Raw genomic sequence first — 18,071 nt, forward strand, 5'->3', positions numbered from 1 at the left:
AACCGTTCCCCTGTCCTTTGTACAGACACCGACCGATCCACTGGGTATTTTCAACTCTTCGTATCATTGTATCAGATTCACTGTATTTTCAGTTTGACCCATTTCTTTCTTACTTGGCCTGTTTCTGTTCTTTAAAATTCTGTGTTTCCACGATCTGATATCCTGTTAATTCTGTGATGTTTAAATAATCCAAACTCATTCTGTGTCCCTCCCACTTACCCGATGTTCCTGTCCACTGAAATGCCCCTCGTATGTTAACAACGAGCTGACTCCGTCCACCCCTTCTTCAATCGCCTGTTCCAGTCTGTCCCGGTAGAATTTCGTCAACTGGAACAGCAGGTAATCGTCGCACTTTGTCAGGAACTCAGTGATTGCAGTGTTCGGATCTGTGAACAAAAATGGAGAAAACTAAACACATCATCGACTTTCTATCCGGGCGGCTACATTTCCTCTTATAACAAACAGCTGAAGCCTCCTGTGTGGCACATTATCAAACACCTTCTGAAAACCCATATACACCGCATGTGCTACATTCCATCGATCTATAGAGTCACCTCTCGACAAAGCTGTATTAAATTTGTCAAATACGACTTGTCTGCAGCGAATCAGTTCCAGCCTCCCCTGATCATCCCCTGTATCTCTAAATGTTCACTAATTCGACCTGGAATTGCAGAGTCGAGGAGTTTGCCCACTGCTGACGGAGACTAATTGGTCTCCAGTTACCCGTTGACCCTCTCTCCCTATTTTATCAGAGACATTACTTGTGACGCCTTCAGTCCACCTGGATATTTTTAATAACACATGAGGATTGAGAAATTGTGACCAGAGCCCCTCCTATCTCCTCTTTGAATTCCTTTAACAGCCTCGGGTGTGTTATCTCTGGGCCCAGTGATTTATCCACCTCGGCGATGTTTCTCTGATTCAAATCCTGTCTACAGTTATCTCTAACTCTGGGCCCACATCCTCCTCTCGTACACCAACATTTTCACTTCCATTTTTAGAAACTAAAGGAAATATTTTTTATCTCCCCTAAACTTCATCCACAACCAGTTTCCCCCAGTTCCCCCTCTATCTCACCTCCACTGCTTGTTGGCCTGCAAAACCCACTGAAAATTGTGCTATTTCCCTTCCTATTGCTTAACTGCGTTCATACGGATTCTCTCTCAACATAACTCCATGGAACATCCTAAAGTTCGAAACCTCTCCTTCTCTCTCTTCTCCTTTAACACGCTCCTTAAAACCTACCTCTTTGCCCAAGCTTTTGGTCACCCGTCCTAATATCTCCTTATTTGACTCGGTGTCAAATTTTGTTTGATAATCGCACCTTTGACGCACCCTGTATCGTTTTACTACATTGAAGGCGCTATATAAATACAAGTTGTTTTTGTTCTCATTCTGTCTTAGCACCTTTTATTAATACTGGTGTCCAGAGCTATTTTTCTCTCCCCTCAAAATGTTTTAATCAGAAAAATTTCGCTCTGAGTCCTGTGAAAACTCAGGCCCTGTCTCACAGATACTCGATCACATCTCTTATACTTCTGACTTTCCGAATATGTTTGGAACGATTTGTATATTCCCAGACATAACACACAATCCCAACTCTCGATTTTTTGGAATGTTGACCAGTTTGCGTTTATTTGCTTTTCTTTTTAATACCAAGTGACTTTATCTCTCTATTTCAAAACCACCTTCATTTTTTCCTGCTAATAACTTTTCAATATTTCATACATCTTCTGTTCTGCTCCAACAGTTTTATTAATTCCACTCTCTAGTCTCAGAACATGAGTTTTCCCACCCTCCAGTCATATGAGCTGAAACCCTCCCACTGCTCCATTCACCCAGTCTGTAAAACCATTGTAGGTCAGTTCAGACCGTGAACGTCCCTTCCCTTCTCCCTGAACTGACTCTAGTCCCCAAGACCATGAACCCTTCCCTCCTGCTCCATTCACCCAGTCTGTAAAACCATTGTTGGTCGGTTCAGACCGTGACCGTCCCTTCCCTTCTCCCTGAACTCACTCTCGTCCCCAAGACCGTGAACCCTTCCCTCCTGCTCCATTCACTCAGTCTACAAAACCATTGTTGGTCGGTTCAGATTGTGACCGTCCCTTCCCTTCTGCCTGAACTCACTCTAGTCCCCAAGACCGTGAACACTTCCCTCCTGCTCCAGCCCTGCAGCCACACATTGATCTGCTTCATATTTCACCCCATAAGCGGCCCAGTGGAAAACAATCCGGAGATCACCAACTCTAAGCCTTGTTTTTTTAGTCCAGTGCTAAGTCTCAATATGCCCTCTATAAACGTATTTCTATCCGTGTTATTAGTTCCGACCATGGCTATTCTCTGCTCTCCTTCCCTTCCCAGAGATGGTCCCACCCGTTCCAGGATGTTCTTCCCTTTGACACCAGGGAGATAACTTACTATTCGGGACCTCCTCAGGGCTACAGAAGAGTCTGTCTATTCCCCTCACTATAGAATCTCCCACAACTATCACTCTCCTATTCCTGTGTCCCACCTGCCTCTCACCCCCTGCCCAACTCGGGGTTCCCTGTTCCCTGGTCTCTCACTGTTGCTCAGGAAGACCATCCTCTGAATCACTGTCTCTATCCACCTTACAGTCCCCAACACCAGGTATCAATTGGACATTTCCAGTACTCAGGAGATCCCTCCACCTGTGACTGCACTGTCCCTCTAGATGGTCACTCACATCCCTCTCGGTACTCAGTATCTGTGCTGTTCCCTCTTCCTGTGTGAGCTGAGGTTCCTGCTCGTGATCTGGACCCTTTGACAGGACAGAAATTATATTTTGATGAATTTTCTGAACCTACCTGAGCCCATTCTCATTCTTTTTGATGATGTTGGATCTTCTCCCCTGTTTGAACCTTCAGCCATGGTGGTGACAGACGTTCCCAGATTCTGATGCTCTGTAATAAATATAATATTAATAAAGGGTTAAACAGAAATATAAAAATCAGCAGGAGAACGTTGCCTTGTTAAACATGATACCAAGTCCGTGCTCTCCCATCAGTACAACAGCTGTTAAGCTCTGGGATCGAGCATTTCCCGAGTGTTATGACCAACGCTCCACGTCAGGTGTGATACACACAGCTGCTCAGTGAAATTCAGTGACTCCCGCTGATCTCCACAACCCACTTCCAGTCGGGCTCCCGTCGGCCGAGACTCTGCACTGGGAGCAGCCATTGGTAACATTTACTCACACAGTGCAGGCCAGCACGAGCCTTATTCCTGAGGTAATGAATATTCTGGAAGGAAATATGGAGAGGGTGAACGTTGATGAATTAAATGATCCTTCACTCAGTTTTACATTGTGACGGTATTGTATCATTTTATTCACAGATGTGTTTAATATTTTTGATTTGCTGAGTTTTGTTTATAAATCCTGGTACTTTATGAATATGATATCGATCTACCAACATAATATAGAGCTGGGTGTGAAACCACTGGTCTCCATGGGCAGTGACATTGTCTGTGTGTTCATGGAAATGTGTCCTGGTTGGTGCTTGTAATAGAATAATTTTACCATTTCTCTGATAGTATCAGCACCTGACTAATGAGCACTGCAGAAGGAGAGGAGAGTTACCACTGTTCTAATATTAACACTAATGAGCACTGCAGGAGGTGAGGAGATTTACCACTGTTCTAATATTAACACTTATGAGCACTGTAGGAGGTGAGGAGATTTACCACTGTTCTAATATTAACACGAATGAGCACTGTAGGAGGTGAGATTTATCACTGTTCTAATATTAACACGAATGAGCACCATAGGATGTGAGGAGATTTAGCACTGTTCTAATATTAACACCAATGAGCACTGCAGTAGGTGAGGAGATTTACCACTGTTTGAATATTAACACTAATGAGCACTGTCGGAGGTGAGGAGATTTACCAATATTCTAATATTAACACGACTGAGCACTATAGGAGGTGCGGAGATTTACCACTGTTCTAATATTAACACTAATGAGCACTGTCAGAGGTGCGGAGATTTACCACTGTTCGAATATTAACACTAATGAGCACTGTCAGAGGTGAGATTTATCACTGTTCTAATATTAACACTAATGAGCACCATAGGAGGTGAGGAGATTTACCAATATTCTAATATTAACACTAATGAGCACTGTAGGAGGTGAGGAGATTTACCACTGTTCTAATATTAACACTAATGAGCACTGTAGGAGGTGAGGAGATTTATCAATATTCTAATATTAACACTAATGAGCACTGGCGGAGGTGAGGAGATTTACCACTGTTCGAATATTAACACCAATGAGCACTGTAGGAGGTGAGGAGATTTACCACTGTTCTAACATTTACACTAATGAGCACTGTAGGAGGTGAGGAGATTTACCACTGTTCTAATATTAACACGAATGAGCTCTGTCGGAGGTGAGGAGATTTACCAATATTCTAATATTAACACTAATGAGAACTGTTGGAGGTGAGGAGATTCACCACTCTTCTAGTATTAACACTAATGAGCACTGCAGGAGGTGAGGAGATTTACCAATATTCTAATATTAACACAAATGAGCACTGTCGGAGGTGAGGAGATTTACCACTGTTCTAATATTAACACTAATGAGCACTGTCGGAGGTGAGGAGATTTACCACTGTTCGAATATTATCACTAATGAGCACTGTCGGAGGTGAGGAGATTTACCACTGTTCTAATATTAACACTAATGAGCACTGTCGGAGGTGAGGAGATTTCCCACTGTTCTAATATTAACAATAATGATCACTGCAGGAGTTGATGAGATTTACCACTGTTCGAATATTAACACTAATGAGCACTGCAGGAGGTGATGGATTTACCACTGTTCGAATATTAACACGAATGAGCACTGTTGGAGGTGAGGAGATTTACCACTGTTCTAATATTAACACTTATGAGCACTGCAGGAGGTGATGGATTTACCACTGTTCGAATATTAACACGAATGAGCACTGTCGGAAGTGAAGAGATTTACCACTGTTCTAATATTAACAACAATGAGCACTGCAGGAGGTGAGGAGATTTACCACTGTTCTAATTTTTACACTAATGAGCACTGCAGGAGGTGAGGAGATTTACCACTGTTCTAATATTAACACTAATGAGCACTGTCGGAGGTGAGGAGATTTACCACTGTTCTAATATTAACGCTAATGAGCACTGTCGGAGGAGAGAAGATTTACCACTGTTCTAATATTAACAAGAATGAGCACTGTAGGAGGTGAGGAGATTTACCACTGTTCTAAGATTAACACTAATGAGCACTGGAGGAGGTGAGGAGATTTACCACTGTTCTAATATTAACACTAATGAGCACTGTAGGAGGTGAGGAGATTTATCACTGTTCTAACATTTACACTGATGAGCACTATAGGAGGTGAGGAGATTTACCACTGTTGTAATATTAACACTAATATGCAGTGCAGGAGGTGAGGAGAATTACCACTGTTCTAATATTAACACGAATGAGCACTGTCGGAGATGAGGAGATTTACCACTGTTCCAAAATTAACACTAATGTGCACTGAAGGAGTGAGGAGATTTACCACTGTTCCAATATTAACACTGATGAGCACTGTCGGAGGTGAGGAGATTTACCACTGTTCTAATATTAACACTAATGAGCACTGTAGGAGGTGAGGAGATTTATCACTGTTCTAATATTAACACCAATGAGCACTGTAGGAGGTGAGGAGATTTACCACTGTTCTAACATTTACACTAATGAGCAGTGTAGGAGGTGAGGAGATTTACCACTGTTCTAATATTAACACGAATGAGCACTGTCGGAGATGAGGAGATTTACCACTGTTCTGATATTAACACTAATGAGCACTGTAGGAGGTCAGGAGATTTACCACTTTTCTAATATTAAAAACGAATGAGCACTGTCGGAGGTGAGGAGATTTACCACTGTTCTAATATTAACACTAATGAGCACTGTAGGAGGTGAGGAGATTTACCACTGTTCTAATATTAACACGAATGATCACTGTAGGAGGTGAGATTTATCACTGTTCTAATATTAACACTAATGAGCACCATAGTAGGTGAGGAGATTTAGCAGTGTTCTAATTATAACACTAATGAGCACTGCAGGAGGTGAGAAGATTTACCACTGTTCTAATATTAACACTGATGAGCACTGTCGGAGGTGAGGAGATTTACCAATATTCTAATATTAACACTGATGAGCACTGTTGGAGGTGAGATTTATCACTGTTCTAATATTAACACTAATGAGCACTGCAGGAGGTGAGGAGATTTACCACTGTTCTAACATTTACACTAATGAGCACTGTAGGAGGTGAGGAGATTTACCACTGTTCTAATATTAACACGAATGAGCTCTGTCGGAGGTGAGGAGATTTACCAATATTCTAATATTAACACTAATGAGAACTGTTGGAGGTGAGGAGATTCACCACTCTTCTAGTATTAACACTAATGAGCACTGCAGGAGGTGAGGAGATTTACCAATATTCTAATATTAACACAAATGAGCACTGTCGGAGGTGAGGAGATTTACCACTGTTCTAATATTAACACTAATGAGCACTGTCGGAGGTGAGGAGATTTACCACTGTTCGAATATTATCACTAATGAGCACTGTCGGAGGTGAGGAGATTTACCACTGTTCTAATATTAACACTAATGAGCACTGTCGGAGGTGAGGAGATTTACCACTGTTCTAATATTAACACTAATGAGCACTGTCGGAGGTGAGGAGATTTCCCACTGTTCTAATATTAACAATAATGATCACTGCAGGAGTTGATGAGATTTACCACTGTTCGAATATTAACACTAATGAGCACTGCAGGAGGTGATGGATTTACCACTGTTCGAATATTAACACGAATGAGCACTGTTGGAGGTGAGGAGATTTACCACTGTTCTAATATTAACACTTATGAGCACTGCAGGAGGTGATGGATTTACCACTGTTCGAATATTAACACGAATGAGCACTGTCGGAAGTGAAGAGATTTACCACTGTTCTAATATTAACAACAATGAGCACTGCAGGAGGTGAGGAGATTTACCACTGTTCAAATTTTTACACTAATGAGCACTGCAGGAGGTGAGGAGATTTACCACTGTTCTAATATTAACACTAATGAGCACTGTCGGAGGTGAGGAGATTTACCACTGTTCTAATATTAACGCTAATGAGCACTGTCGGAGGAGAGAAGATTTACCACTGTTCTAATATTAACAAGAATGAGCACTGTAGGAGGTGAGGAGATTTACCACTGTTCTAAGATTAACACTAATGAGCACTGGAGGAGGTGAGGAGATTTACCACTGTTCTAATATTAACACTAATGAGCACTGTAGGAGGTGAGGAGATTTATCACTGTTCTAACATTTACACTGATGAGCACTATAGGAGGTGAGGAGATTTACCACTGTTGTAATATTAACACTAATATGCAGTGCAGGAGGTGAGGAGAATTACCACTGTTCTAATATTAACACGAATGAGCACTGTCGGAGATGAGGAGATTTACCACTGTTCCAAAATTAACACTAATGTGCACTGAAGGAGTGAGGAGATTTACCACTGTTCCAATATTAACACTGATGAGCACTGTCGGAGGTGAGGAGATTTACCACTGTTCTAATATTAACACTAATGAGCACTGTAGGAGGTGAGGAGATTTATCACTGTTCTAATATTAACACCAATGAGCACTGTAGGAGGTGAGGAGATTTACCACTGTTCTAACATTTACACTAATGAGCAGTGTAGGAGGTGAGGAGATTTACCACTGTTCTAATATTAACACGAATGAGCACTGTCGGAGATGAGGAGATTTACCACTGTTCTGATATTAACACTAATGAGCACTGTAGGAGGTCAGGAGATTTACCACTTTTCTAATATTAAAAACGAATGAGCACTGTCGGAGGTGAGGAGATTTACCACTGTTCTAATATTAACACTAATGAGCACTGTAGGAGGTGAGGAGATTTACCACTGTTCTAATATTAACACGAATGATCACTGTAGGAGGTGAGATTTATCACTGTTCTAATATTAACACTAATGAGCACCATAGTAGGTGAGGAGATTTAGCAGTGTTCTAATTATAACACTAATGAGCACTGCAGGAGGTGAGAAGATTTACCACTGTTCTAATATTAACACTGATGAGCACTGTCGGAGGTGAGGAGATTTACCAATATTCTAATATTAACACTGATGAGCACTGTTGGAGGTGAGATTTATCACTGTTCTAATATTAACACTAATGAGCACTGCAGGAGGTGAGGAGATTTACCACTGTTCTAATATTAACACTAATGATCACTGTAGGAGGTGAGGAGATTTACCACTGTTCTAATATTAACACTAATGAGCACTGTAGGAGGTGAGGAGATTTACCACCGTTCTAACATTTACACTAATGAGCAGTGTAGGAGGTGAGGAGATTTACCACTGTTCTAATATTAACACAAATGAGCACTGTCGGAGATGAGGAGATTTACCACTGTTCTAATATTAAAATTAATGAGCACTGTAGGAGGTCAGGAGATTTACCACTTTTCTAATATTAAAAACGAATGAGCACTGTCGGAGGTGAGGAGATTTACCACTGTTCTAATATTAACACTAATGAGCACTGTAGGAGGTGAGGAGATTTACCACTGCTCTAATATTAACACGAATGATCACTGTAGGAGGTGAGATTTATCACTGTTCTAATATTAACACTAATGAGCACCATAGGAGGTGAGGAGATTTAGCAGTGTTCTAATTATAACACTAATGAGCACTGCAGGAGGTGAGAAGATTTACCACTGTTCTAATTTTTACACTAATGAGCACTGTAGGAGGTGAGGAGATTTACCACTGTTCCAATATTAACACTAATGAGCACGGTAGGAGGTGAGGAGATTTACCACTGTTCTAATATTAACACTAATAAGCACTGTAGGAGGTGAGGAGATGTACCAATGTTCTAATATTAACGCCAATGAGCACTGTAGGAGGTGAGGAGATTTACCACTGTTCCAATATTAACACTAATGAGCACTGTAGGAGGTGAGGAGATTTACCACTGTTCTAATATTAACAGGAATGAGCACTGCAGGAGGTGAGGAGATTTACCACTGTTCTAACATTTCCACCAATGAGCACTGTAGGAGGTGAGGAGATTTACCACTGTTCTATTATTAACACTAATGAGCACTGTCGGAGGTGAGGAGATTTACCATTGTTCTAATATTAACACGAATGAGCTCTGTAGGAGGTCAGGAGATTTACCACTGTTCTAATATTAACGCTAATGAACACTGTAGGAGGTGAGGAGATTTACCAATATTCTAATGTTAACACTTATGAGCACTGTCGGAGGTGAGGGGATTTACCACTGTTTGAATATTCACACTAATGAGCACTGTAGGAGGTGAGGATATTTACCACTGTTCCATTATTACCACTAATGAGCACTGTAGGAGTTGAGTAGATTTACCACTGTTCTAATATTAACACTAATGAGCACTGTAGGAGGTGAGGAGATTTACCACTGTTCTAATATTTACACTAATGAGCACTGTAGGAGGTGAGGAGATTTACCACTGTTCTAATATTTACACTAATGAGCACTGTAGGAGGTGAGGAGATTTACCAATGTTCTAATATTTACACTAATGAGCACTGTAGGAGGTGAGGAGATTTACCACTGATCTAATTATAACACTAATGAGCCCTGCAGGACGTGAGGAGATTTACCACTGTTCCAATATTAACACTAATGAACACGGTAGGAGGTGAGGAGAATTACCACTGTTCTAATATTAACACGAATGAGCACTGTAGGAGGTGAGGAGATTTACCACTGTTCCAATATTAACACTAATGAGCACTGTAGGAGGTGAGATTTATCACTGTTCTAATATTAACACTAATGAGCACCATAGGAGGTGAGGAGATTTACCACTGTTCTAAGATTAACACTTATGAGCACTGTCGGAGGTGAGGAGATTTACCAATATTCTAATATTAACACTAATGAGCACTGTAGGAGGTGAGGAGATTTACCACTGTTACAATATTAACACTAATGAGCACTGTCGGATGTGAGGAGATTTACCACTGTTCTAATATTAACACTAATGAGCACTGTAGGTGGTGAGGAGATTTACCAATATTCTAATATTAACACTGTTGAGCACTGTCGGAGGTGAGGAGATTTAGCACTGTTCTCATATTAACACCAATGAGCACTGTAGGAGGTGAGGAGATTTACCACTGTTCTAATATTAACACGAATGAGCACTGCAGGAGGTGAGGAGATTTACCACTGTTCTAATATTAACGCTAATGATCACTGTAGGAGGTGAGGAGATTTACCAATATTCTAATATTAGCACTGATGAGCACTGTAGGAGGTGAGGGGATTTACCACTGTTTGAATATTAACACTAATGAGCACTGTCGGAGGTGAGGAGATTTACCACTGTTCTCATATTAACACGAATGAGCACTGTAGGAGGTGAGCAGATTTACCACTGTTCTAATATTAACACGAATGAGCACTGCAGGAGGTGAGGAGATTTACCACTTTTCTAATATTAACGCTAATGATCACTGTAGGAGGTGGGGAGATTTACCAATATTCTAATATTAACACTGATGAGCAGTGTTGGAGGTGAGGAGATTTACCACTGTTCCAATATTAACACTAATGAGCACTGTAGGAGGTGAGGAGATTTACCACTGTTCTAATATTAACACTAATGAGCACTGTCGGAGGTGAGGAGATTTACCACTGTTCTAATATTAACACTAATGAGCACTGTAGGAGGTGAGGAGATTTACCATATTCTAAGATTAACACTAATGAGCACAGCAGGAGGTGAGGAGATTTATCACTGTTCTAATATTAACATGATGTGGAGATGCCGGTGATGGACTGGGGTTGACAATTGTAAACAATTTTACAACACCAAGTTATAGTCCAGCATTTTTATTTGAAATTCACAAGCTTTCGGAGGCTTCCTCCTTCCTCAGGTGAACGTGGAAATGAAATCCTCGCATTTATAAATCACAGAACAATGCTTGGTGATTACAGACAGTGTTTTCAACTGCCCGTTGCCAAGGCAATCAGTCTGCAGACAGACAGACAGGTGTTATCTGCAGATCCCCCGAATATACAAACCACTAAAAAAAAAGAGAGGCAGAAACATCGAAAATACAGCAAATGACCCGTTGTATTAAAAACAGATAACATTTGTTCGCTGGTGGGTTAACGTGTTGCGTGACATGAACCCAAGATCCCGGTTGAGGCCGTCCTCATGGGTGCGGAATTTGGCTATCAATTTCTGCTCGACGATTTTGCGTTGTCGTGTGTGTCGAAGGCCGCCTTGGAGAACGCTTACCCGAAGGTCGGTGGCTGAATGTCCTTGACTGCTGAAGTGTTCCCCGACTGGGAGGGAACCCTCCTGTTTGGCGATTGTTGCGCGGTGTCTGTTCATCCGTTGTCGCAGCGTCTGCATGGTCTCGCCAATGTACCATGCTCTGGGGCATCCTTTCCTGCAACGTATGAGGTGGACAACGTTGGCCGAGTCACAGGAGTATGAACCATGTACCTGTTGGGTGGTGTCCTCTCGTGTGATGGTGGTATCTGTGTCGATGATCTGGCATGTCTTGCAGAGGTTGCCGTGGCAGGGTTGTGTGGTGTCGTGGACGCTGTTCTCTTGAAAGCTGGGTAATTTGCTGCGAACGATGGTCTGTTTGAGGTTGGGTGGCTGTTTAAAGGCGAGTAGTGGAGGTGTGGGGATGGCCATAGCGAGGTGTTCGTCGTCATTGATGACATGTTGAAGGCTGCGGAGAACATGGCGTAGTTTCTCCGCTCCGGGGAAGTACTGGACGACAAAGGGTACTCTGTTAGTTGCGTCCCGTGTTGGTCTCCTGAGGAGGTCGATGCGATTTTTCGCTGTAGCCCGTCGGAACTGTCGATCGTTCAGTCGAGCGTCATATCCCGTTCTTACGAGGGCGTCTTTCAGCGTCTGTAGGTGTCTATCGCGTTCCTCCTCGTCTGAGCAGACCCTGTGTATTCGCAGGGCCTATCCATAGGGGATGACCTCTTTGACGTGGTTAGGGTGGAAGCTGGAAAAGTGGAGCTTCGTGAGGTTGTCTGTGGGCTTGCGGTAGAGTGAGGTGCTGAGGTGCCCGTCTTTGATGGAGATTCATGTGTCCAAGAAAGAAACTGATTCTGAGCAGTAGTCCATGGTGAGCTTGATCATGGGATGGAACTTGTTGATGTTATCATCTCGTCTCTTTAGTGATTCCTTGCAGTGGGTCCATAGAAAGAAAATGTCGTCGATGTATCTGGTGTATAGTGTTGGTTGGAGGTCCTGTGCAGTGAAGAAGTCCTGCTCGAACTTGTGCATTAAAATGTTGGCATATTGGGGTGCGAATTTGGTCCCCATGGCTGTTCTGTGTGTTTGGGTAAAGAACTGGTTATCGAAGGTGAAGACATTGTGATCCAGGATGAAGCGGATGAGTTGTAGGATGGCGTCTGGAGATTGGCTGTTGTTTGTGTTGAGTATTGATGCTGTCGCAGCGATGCCGTCATCGTGGGGGACACTGGTGTAGAGTGCCGAGACGTCCATCGTGGTGAGAAGTGTTCCTGGTTCAACTGGTCCGTGGGTACTGAGTTTTTGTAGGAAGTCTGTAGTGTCGCGACAGAAGCTGGGAGGTCCCTGTACGATGGGTTTCAGGATGCTCTCGATGTATCCAGAGATGTTCTCACACAGGGTTCCGTTGCCTGATACGATAGGACGTCCGGGTGTGTTCGCTTTGTGTATCTTTGGGAGGCAGTAGAAGTCTCCCACGCGGGGAGTACGTGGGATGAGTGTGCGTAGGATGCTTTGAAGGTCTGGATCGAAGGTCTTGATCAGTTTGTTGAGCTGGTTGGTGTGTTCTTTGGTTGGATCTGCGGGTAACCGTCTGTAGTGTTCCTGGTTGTCCAGTTGTCGGTATGCTTCTTTGCAATAGTCCGTTCTGTTCTGTATGACGATGGCTCCTCCTTTGTCCGCTGGTTTGATGACGATGTTGCGGTTGGTCTTGAGAGCGTTGATGGCGTTGCGTTGTGCTCGGGTGACATTCTGGACTGTCTTCTGAGTGCGGCTGATGAAGGAGGAAGCCTCCGAAAGCTTGTGAATTTCAAATAAAATTGCTGGACTATAACTTGGTGTTGTAAAATTGTTTACAACTAATATTAACACTAATGGTTACTTTAGGAAGTGAGGAGATTTACCACTGTTCTCATATTAACAATAATGAGCACTGCAGGAGGTGAGGAGATTTACCACTGTTCTGATATTAACACTAATGAGCACTGTAGGAGGTGAGGAGATTTACCACTGTTCTAATATTTACACTAATGAGCAGTGTAGGAGGTGAGGAGATTTACCACTGTTCTAATATTAACACTAATGAGCACTAGGAGGTGAGGAGATTTACCACTGTTCTGATATTAACATTATTGAGCTCTGTAGGATGTGAGGAGATTTACCACTGTTCTAATATTAACACTAATGAGCACTGTAGGAGGTGAGGAGATTTACCACTGTTCTAATATTAATACTGATGAGCACTGCAGGAGGTTAGGAGATTTACCACTGTTCTAATATTAACACTAATGAACACTGTAGGAGGTGAGGAGATTTACCAATATTCTAATATTAACACTAATTAGCACTGTCGGAGTTGAGGAGATTTACCACCGTTCGAATATTAACACTAATGAGCACTGTAGGAGGTGAGGAGATTTACCACTGTTCCAATATTAACACTGATGAGCACTGCAGGAGGTTAGGAGATTTACCACTGCTCTAATATTAACACTAATGAGCAGTGCAGGAGGTGAGGAGATTTACCACGGTTCTAATATTAACACTAATGAGCACTGTAGGAGCTGAGGAGATTTACCACTGTTCTAATATTAACACTAATGGTTACTTTAGGAAGTGAGGAGATTTACCACTGTTCTGATATTAACACTAATGAGCACTGTAGGAGGTGAGGAGATTTACCACTGTTCTAATATTAACACTAATGAGCACCGTAGGAGGTGAGGAGATTTACCACTGTTCTAATATTAACACTATTGTATAATATTATGAATCATGTAACTTTAAACATTTAGGTCATGCACAGTATTTATTTTCAGAATGTCTCCAGGGATCTTACAATCTCATAAATGTTCAAGTGGTAGATTTGACTGTTTTTATCTAATCATCTGTGTGTGTGACTCGCTGTTGTGTATGTGTCTCATGAATGTGCGTCCAATCAAACTATCAGTCAGTGTACTTTCCTTTCCCCACTGTGGAAATGTAAAAGTGAATAGGTTTCGGATCAGTGATTTACCATCACCGAATCCCCCACCGTCAACATCCTGGGAGTCACCATTTACCAGAAACTTAACTGGACCAGCCATATAAATACTGCAGCTGCAAGTGCAGGTCAGAAGCTGGGTATTCTGCGGCGAGTGACTCACCTCCTGACTGCACAAAGCCTTTCCATCATACTATTAGTACTCCTCCGCTCCATTCCGGACAGTATTAATAATCTCGAGCTTCATTACTTACACTATTAATGCTCCTCCGCTCCATTCCTGACAATATTTATAATCCCGGGCTTCATTACTCATACCATTAGCACTCCTCCGCTCTATTCCTGACAGTATTAATAATCCCGAGCTTCATTGCTCACACTATTAATGCTCCTCCGCTCCATTCCTGACAGTATTAATAATCCCGGGCTTCATTACTCATACCATTAGCACTCCTCCGCTCCATTCCTGACAGTATTAATAATCCCGAGCTTCATTACTCATACTATTAATGCTCCTCCGCTCCATTCCTGACAGTATTAATAATCCAGAGCTTCATTACTCATACTATTAATGCTCCTCCGCTCCATTCCTGACAGTATTAATAATCCCGAGATTCATTACTCATACTATTAATGCTCCCCCGCTCCATTCCAGACAGTATTAATAATCGCGGGCTTCATTACTCATACTATTAATGCTCCTCCGCTCCATTCCTGACAGTATTAATAATCGCAGGCTTCATTACCCACTATTAATGCTCCTCCGCTCCATTCCTGACAGTATTAATAATCCCAGGTTTCATTACTCACTACTAATGCTCCTCCGCTCCATTCCTGACAGTATTAATATTCCCGGGCTTCATTACTCACATTATTACGACTCCTCCGCTCCATTCCTGACAGTATTAATATTCCCGGGCGTCATTACTCACATTATTACTACCCCTCCGCTCCATTCCTGACAGTATTAATATTCCCGGGCTTCATTACTCACATTATTACTACTCCTCCGCTCCATTCCTGACAGTATTAATATTCCCGGGCTTCATTACTCACGTTATTACTACTCCTCCGCTCCATTCCTGACAGTATTAATATTCCTGGGCTTCATTACTCACATTATTACTACTCCTCCGCTCCATTCCTGACAGTATTAATATTCCCGGGCTTCTTTATTCACATTATTACTGCTCCTCCGCTCCATTCCTGACAGTATTAATATTCCGGGGCTTCTTTGCTCACATTATTACTACTCCTCCGCTCCATTCCTGCCAGTATTATTACTCCCTGTTCCCACACCCACCTTCTGCTGGGTCCGCGGCCAGCGCCGAAGGCGGAATCTCAGTCCGCCCGTCCCGCTCCTCCTCCTCCTCTCCTTCCACCATCACCCCCGGGCCCTTCAACCGCCGCTCCTGATCCTGATCCTCGCCGCCCTCCACGGCCGCCGCCTGCCGCTCATCCTTCTTCTTCTTCTTCCTCTTCCTCAACCTCCACCGCCACATTACCGACTCTCGGGCGGACGCGCTCTCCCAACAAGTGCCCCCCACCGTGCGTCTGCAAAAGCGTCAGTGCGCCTGCGTCAAACGCAGCCCCGCCCCGCCCGTCGCCCCTGACAACCAGGCGGTGAGTGACAGCGCCGCCCCGCCCACTCCAACACCACGGCAGCTGATTGGTTGGTTGACTGACTGACAGGAAGGCGGTGACCCCGCCCTCGTCTCCCCGGCAGCCGCTCGGTGAGTGACAGCGAGGTCCAGGCCCGTCCCCTGTTACCCTGACAACCAGAGTGATTGACGGAGAGGGCGCTTCCAGGGACTGGAAATCATGGGTCAGAGAATCATTGTATTGTAAGGGGGGTGGAGTACAGGTGTGAGGAAGTCTGACTGTAATTGTACAGGGACTTGGTGAGAGCTCACCTGGAGTACAGGGGTGAGGAAGTCTGACTGTAATTGTACAGGGACTTGGTGAGAGCTCACCTGGAGTACAGGGGTGAGGAAGTCTGACTGTAATTGTACAGGGACTTGGTGAGAGCTCACCTGGAGTACAGGGGTGAGGAAGTCTGACTGTAATTGTACAGGGACTTGGTGAGAGCTCACCTGGAGTACAGGGGTGAGGAAGTCTGACAGTAATTGTACAGGGACTTGGTGAGACCTCACCTGGAGTACAGGAGTGAGGAAGTCTGACTGTAATTGTACAGGGACTTGATGAGAGCTCACCTGGAGTACAGGGGTGAGAAAGTCTGACTGTAATTGTACAGGGACTTGGTGAGAGCTCACCTGGAGTACAGGGGTGAGGAAGTCTGACTGTAATTGTACAGGGACTTGGTGAGAGCTCACCTGGAGTACAGGGGTGAGGAAGTCTGGCTGTAATTGTACAGGGACTTGGTGAGAGCTCACCTGGAGTACAGGGGTGAGGAAGTCTGACAGTAATTGTATTGGGACTTGGTGAGACCTCACCTGGAGTACAGGAGTGAGGAAGTCTGACTGTAATTGTACAGGGACTTGGTGAGAGCTCACCTGGAGTACAGGGGTGAGAAAGTCTGACTGTAATTGTACAGGGACTTGGTGAGAGCTCACCTGGAGTACAGGGGTGAGGAAGTCTGACTGTAATTGTACAGGGACTTGGTGAGAGCTCACCTGGAGTACAGGGGTGAGGAAGTCTGACAGTAATTGTACAGGGACTTGGTGAGACCTCACCTGGAGTACAGGGGTGAGGAAGTCTGACTGTAATTGTACAGGGACTTGGTGAGAGCTCACCTGGAGTACAGGGGTGAGAAAGTCTGACTGTAATTGTACAGGGACTTGGTGAGAGCTCACCTGGAGTACAGGGGTGAGGAAGTCTGACTGTAATTGTACAGGGACTTGGTGAGACCTCACCTGGAGTACAGGGGTGAGGAAGTCTGGCTGTAATTGTACAGGGACTTGGTGAGAGCTCACCTGGAGTACAGGGGTGAGGAAGTCTGACTGTAATTGTACAGGGACTTTGTGAGAGCTCACCTGGAGTACAGGGGTGAGGAAGTCTGGCTGTAATTGTACAGGGACTTTGTGAGAGCTCACCTGGAGTACAGGGGTGAGGAAGTCTGACTGTAATTGTACAGGGACTTGGTGAGAGCTCACCTGGAGTACAGGGGTGAGGAAGTCTGACAGTAATTGTACAGGGACTTGGTGAGACCTCACCTGGAGTACAGGGGTGAGGAAGTCTGACTGTAATTGTACAGGGACTTTGTGAGAGCTCACCTGGAGTACAGGGGTGAGGAAGTCTGACTGTAATTGTACAGGGACTTGGTGAGAGCTCACCTGGAGTACAGGGGTGAGGAAGTCTGACTGTAATTGTACAGGGACTTGGTGAGAGCTCACCTGGAGTACAGGGGTGAGAAAGTCTGACTGTAATTGTACAGGGACTTGGTGAGAGCTCACCTGGAGTACAGGGGTGAGGAAGTCTGACTGTAATTGTACAGGGACTTTGTGAGAGCTCACCTGGAGTACAGGGGTGAGGAAGTCTGACTGTAATTGTACAGGGACTTGGTGAGAGCTCACCTGGAGTACAGGGGTGAGGAAGTCTGACAGTAATTGTACAGGGACTTGGTGAGACCTCACCTGGAGTACAGGGGTGAGGAAGTCTGACAGTAATTGTACAGGGACTTGGTGAGAGCTCACCTGGAGTACAGGGGTGAGGAAGTCTGACTGTAATTGTACAGGGAC

At 43.9% G+C, this 18,071-nt stretch overlaps 1 protein-coding gene across 2 annotated transcripts in view; it reads right to left on the reverse strand.

The window, feature by feature from the left end:
* The window catches only part of LOC137314570 (NACHT, LRR and PYD domains-containing protein 3-like), a 28,023-nt gene extending 12,064 nt beyond the window's left edge, over positions 1-15,959 (reverse strand). For both annotated transcript variants that reach the window (XM_067979888.1, XM_067979887.1), the window contains exons 1-3: positions 15,677-15,959; positions 2,826-2,921; positions 220-386 (exon numbers count right to left, since the gene is read on the reverse strand). In XM_067979888.1, coding sequence (XP_067835989.1) covers positions 220-386; positions 2,826-2,921; positions 15,677-15,875 — 462 coding nt within the window. In that variant the 5' untranslated portion in view covers positions 15,876-15,959. The remainder of the gene's footprint in view (positions 1-219; positions 387-2,825; positions 2,922-15,676) is intronic.
* Positions 15,960-18,071: the final 2,112 nt, after the last annotated feature.

Source organism: Heptranchias perlo, unplaced genomic scaffold, assembly GCF_035084215.1.
Source record: "Heptranchias perlo isolate sHepPer1 unplaced genomic scaffold, sHepPer1.hap1 HAP1_SCAFFOLD_52, whole genome shotgun sequence".
Taxonomy (NCBI): Eukaryota; Metazoa; Chordata; class Chondrichthyes; order Hexanchiformes; family Hexanchidae; genus Heptranchias; species Heptranchias perlo.